This window comes from Pyxicephalus adspersus, unplaced genomic scaffold, assembly GCF_032062135.1.
Source record: "Pyxicephalus adspersus unplaced genomic scaffold, UCB_Pads_2.0 Sca1672, whole genome shotgun sequence".
Taxonomy (NCBI): Eukaryota; Metazoa; Chordata; class Amphibia; order Anura; family Pyxicephalidae; genus Pyxicephalus; species Pyxicephalus adspersus.
The window spans coordinates 1-5,451 of record NW_027318679.1 but is presented as its reverse complement, the minus strand read 5'-3'; the positions used below and the strand labels follow the sequence as shown (position 1 = coordinate 5,451).

At 41.6% G+C, this 5,451-nt stretch overlaps 1 protein-coding gene across 1 annotated transcript; it reads right to left on the bottom strand.

Moving 5' to 3' along the window:
- Nucleotides 1-823: 823 nt before the first annotated feature.
- Nucleotides 824-5,106, bottom strand: LOC140321250 (lathosterol oxidase-like; the record flags this gene model as incomplete). Its single annotated transcript, XM_072398078.1, is given in 2 exon segments — nt 824-4,429; nt 5,006-5,106. Coding segments are annotated over 2 exon segments (524 nt in total), but the record flags the coding sequence as incomplete, so codon positions are not given.
- Between the last annotated feature and the right edge of the window lie 345 nt (nt 5,107-5,451).

The window sequence follows — 5,451 nt, the reverse complement described above, 5'->3', positions numbered from 1 at the left end:
TTTCAGGAGAGGAGAGTTATAGAGGAAGGAGCAGAGTCCTCCAGCAGAGTATTTCAGGAGAGGAGAGTTATAGAGGAAGGAGCAGAGTCCTCCAGGAGTGCAGGGCTGTAAGGACTCCTAGCTGCAGGAAAATAAGCAATAAGACCTTTAACAATGGGAAGGAAAACAAACTCACCTCTCACTAGCTACACAAAAGGCAAAATTGACATGTTTGAAGTGTGCGATCATTTAAAATAATTGAGCAAAATCCCTGTATTTAGAGTAATACAATGTAATGTTTTTAGCCATTCAGCACCACCTAGTGGAATAATTATAGAACTACTTCTAACTAATTCCTTAACTGTAAATGTAAAGCCAAAACCTTTGTGTATCTGAAGCTGAAATGTAAACCTATTTCCAGGAAACCTGTAAGATACATCCATAAGATAAGATACTTATCTTTACTTTGAAAATCATCATAAAGTGCTGTTTGATGGTACTTTTGATTTAACCATATTATGTGTACTAACAAGTCACGTATCCCAGTGGATTATAAAGCCTGTTTGTTTCTTTTGGGGTGCAATTTATATCCAAATTGTGGCTGTTAAAGTGTTCTCCTCAATCTCTTTCAGCTGGGTGCACCAGCCGGCACTTTTCAATGACCACCAGGCTGCTTTTGGGTGGTTATTGAAAAGTTGGCCCACATTACAGGGTCCACCACCCGCCTACAGTTTCTTCCCACCCAGCTTGAAAACATTTCAAGGGAAAATTTTTGCCGTTACATGGTATCTGATTATAGACATTTACCACAAGGATACAAATGGAAAAGAGTAAGAGAAGCAAAGCCATTTGTATTTTTATTTTATGTAAAATATACAGTCATTTTATTGGCACACCTTTCAGTGGATAAACATACATTATATACATGTTTAAATTAAACACAAATCAACAGCAAATAGGAGCAGACACAAGCAGCTGAAATTACTCTGGAAGAAAGAAAAAAAGAGAGAATTAAACTGCCACAGGATCAATTCACCCTGACCTGTCCTGCCCTGGTAGCTTATCCCTGTTATTTCCATTGTTCACTTCTTTAGATTTGCCTCGTTGATCTAGATCAGTGTTTCTCAACCAGGGTTCCTGCAGAGATTGCTAGGGCTTCCCTGAACAATTTGCACCTCTCAGGTTAGTTTAGGTGACACCAATGATGTTTTTGGCTATCTGTATGGGTGACATTCTTCCCAATGGGCAGCAATGTAAGAGAAAGTCTTCCCACTGACCATCACACTAATTTGCTGTGATCTGTGGATATATTAATTATCAAAGGGGTTCACTGAAAACCTAAAATATATTTCAAGAGTTCCCCCATGTTATAAAGGTTGAGAAACACTGGTCTAGTCTGTGACCTATTTCCTGTCTTAGGACGTCAGCACTAAAAGAATATGTGCCTTTTGCAGAAACAGCGTTGTCATCCCAGGACAGGTAGATTCTTGCTTGGACGTGCACTGGCACATGTGTGAGATTTAAAGCAGACCTGTCATGAAAGAGATACAGAGGCTGCCACCCCAACCACATTCTAGAAATGTAGTGACGGCAGTGGTGATCTTCTGACCATCATCCTTCCTAAATCCCTCAGATGGAAAAAGTATGCACAGTGTTCTCCTCAGGCCCCTTTTGCTGGGTGGCACTCTTCAGTAATAACCCTGAGGAGATGGGTCACAATACAGGGGATGACACCCACCTACAAATTATTCCCACCTGGCTTGCAAAGAAATTCTGGGGGGAACACTGATGCAGATGAGATATTATTACCCTGCATATCTACATACCTGTTCCAGGTAAGTCATTTCTTATCAGAGGATCAGATTAGAGGATCAGACTACGACCAGGTAAATTTTACATTCAGATGGTTTGTAATGGCTGCTCCCTTGGCTGTCCCATGATAGGTGTCCTTTTCTTTTTCTCATCCTCAGGAACCTAGTAAAGGAATCTCTTGCTGAAGCATCATTTATGCATTTGTGAAGTGCAAAATGGCAATGGTTGGTTTCTCCGGGCCCTATGAACTATCCATGAGTGCTACCAAATTATTATCTATCTGCAGAGAAGGCCCACCTATGCCCCATAAAATACCATCACCATCAGCAAATGAAGCAACAACTGTCCAGAGCTAAGGTTCAGGATGTAAACCTGTGTGAGACCTACCATTGTCGTGCTCCTAATAAAAATTAGATCATTATTTTAACTGGAGAACATTGCCAGATGGTGTCAACATTGCTTTATGAAGTATGGGTAAAAATCGAGCAACTTCAGGCAGCATTCCTCTATGAGGGCCAGGGTAACACTGTGGGACACAACTGATAATGTTATATTGGCCTCAAGTGAAGAAAAAGTGCTTTGGGGGATCCGTTCCTCAACAAAGGGCTCCTAATGTCTAAGGATCCCAAAAAAATCCAACACACCAAAACAAAAACACGAAAATAGAAACATAATATGGATTTATAGAGTAAGGCAAGGAGCCGCGTTCTCATCATTACCTGACACGATCATTAGGATACATTGTATCTAACCGCATTGTGACCAAAATGTATCCACCAGCAACTCACCCTGACAAATGCAAGATCCACCAAAATCACCTACAAGGCCAAAACCAATCGGATCTGGAGAACTTTTCTGCTAAGTGGAAACCAGTGTAATCATTAAACCCGAAGCAAATAAAATCCATGCGGAGGACTTTATACCTGAATGTCACCTTTCAGTAGCATCTTATCAATTCAAGGGCAACATATGTCCCTGGTATTGTGTACTTGGATCTGCTCTGCAGGTTATACAGGAAAAAGAACAGAAAATAGTCTGTGATTGAAGCCGTATTTTGTAGAATTATATTGCAATGCTTCAAACTGAGAAAACTCCGCAACAGGGACTGTTCATCCAGGGAACATCCGATTGCCTCGGGGAATCAGGAAGAATTTTTTTCCTGTTAGAGCAAATTGTGCCAGGGTTTATTTTGGCCTACTTCTGGATCAACTATGTTCATAGGGTTTCATTTGGGATATGTTTCTTTCCCTAGTGGTTAAACTTGATGGACTTACTGTATGTCTTTTTTCAACCTATGTAACCTCCGGATATTCTGCAGAGGTGACACAGTCTCTCATATCACTATAGACAGCTGTCATTAAAGAGCACCTGTACCTTGGAAACATGCTACAAAGAGGGAGGAGAGGGTACTGATATTCTCCTTTTAATTTTAGGGCAATTTGAAGGAATGGTATTGAGTCCTACCTCTTAGGACAATGAAGCTATGCTTCCTGTACCAAAAAAAACTGCACCCTTTAAACACCCTTTTACAACTCCGCTTTAATCATGGCCATGCTAATATACTTCATCATTGGCAGAACCCAGTGCAGGCCTTCTCTACAGTCTTCCCTCACAGCATTATCTTCATTAGCAATGTACAGGTGCTCTTTGAGGCAAAATTATCAGTGGTCAGAAGTGAGAAAAGTTAGCAGGTTCCACCATACTGAAAAACCTTAGTGACCAAATGCATGACCGGTTCTCTTCACTGAACAATCATTGGGAAGCGTGTGTTCAGTAATCACAATAAAGATTTTTTTTCTGGGACCTGCAGTACCTCAGCTGCATGGCCAATAACTCCAAAGCAGAGGGATTAATGTAAATCATAAAAGTTTGCACATGGCAGGTAAAGCAGTTTCTACTTTGTAGTTAGCTGTTGAGTGTGGATGGTTCTATCAGACCTTAACCTACAAGCTCTAAATAACATTGTTTAAAGTGGAACTCTGGACAGAGAAATATAGGTTGTTTCCACCATAAAGCCCTATCTTATTGCAAATAAAAAAATACCCTAAATCTAAATTTATTGCCCACCCCCAGGTCCAGGATGAAAGTGAAATATTTTTGGGTTCCCAATGCATTTTGGCTCTGCCTAGAATTCCACTTTAATTAATGCTGTTCTGTATTGAGCTGGTATAAAAGCGGAATGTGGTCCGTATTGGAATATTTTCCAGGCTGTGTCTTAGTTGCTCTTCTTGTCTATGCCGTTCTCCTGGTGATCCTTCTTGGCTTCCATTTTCCGGCACAGATCGTGTGGACCGTTTCCTTCCAGTGCTGAGGGGTTCTTGTAGGACCCTCCGATTTTATCCCACAGGGTGAAATATTGGCCATAGTTGTAGTCGAAGTACAAGTGGTGGTCGGTGTGATGGGCGGCACCGTTGATGATGCTCTCCAAGAATTTGGGGACGCGGTAGTCTCCGTCGTGGATGGAGACAGTCCAGATGTTGACAAAGATATAGAGGCCCAGGTAGGTGACCTTGTGTAAGGGGAAGATGAAGGGGTAGATGTGGTATGGCAGACTCTGCATGAAGCCATCGATGGGGTGGAAGGCGTGGCTGGCGAAGGGGGTAGTCACTTTCCATTTGTGGTGGGGTTTGTGGATCGTCTGAAAAAAAAAAATTGAAAAATATAATTATTAGCCAGTATTTATATTGTGCCGACATAATACACAGCACTTTACACCAATTAATATTATTAGGATTTATATAGCACCAACATATTATGCAGCCCTGTACATTAAATAGGGGTTGCAAATGACAGACAGTGACACAGGAGGAGGAGAGGACCCTGCACCAAAGAGCTTACAATCTAGGTGGTGGGAAGAGTAATACCAATACCATTGTATGAACTCTTTTCACACACAATTAAAATGAGCATAAAACGTGATATATTTTCAGGAAGCAGAGAACCTGTAGAATACAATGGTGCAGGTGCAAATATTTATGTCACGTGATATTTCTGCAAATCTCTTCCAGTAAAAATACCTTCTCACTTCCACATGCCCCGCCATACCTGATATGCAATCATTGTTTTTCATATCGACGTACAATGAAGCTGACCTACTTTATATTCTAAGATCAGTTAAAGTATTTCCTGTCTAGTAAGCTGAGTGATTTTACAGACCTGGTGCACTGATCATATACACATTTCCAATATGTATGCCCCACCCCGGGTATTGTACCTTATAGATGAGCTTGTGGTGCAGGAATCGGTGGATCCAATAGATGGCCATATCAGTGAAGAACAGGAAGGAGAACATGCTTAGGATCACTCCAAACCAGCCTGAAATTAAAAAATCACAACCACTGTCCAATTATTATTATTACACAGTATTTATATAGTGCTGACATATTATGCAGCTCTGTATAAAGTCCATATTCATGTCACTAACTCCTTCAAAAAAGCCCACAATCTAATGTCCCTACCATAGTCATTAATACAGTCTAAACACATTTTTTGGCGGAAGCCAATTAACCTAACTCAGGGGTCTGCAACCTGCAGCTCCGGAGCCGCATGCGGCTCTTCAGCCTCCTTGTTGTGGCTCCCTTCGGCTGCCGCGGGGAGATCTCTGATGGGGGATCCCCTTCCTCCCAAGACACCGCGGAGGAGGGGGATTCCCTATCCGGT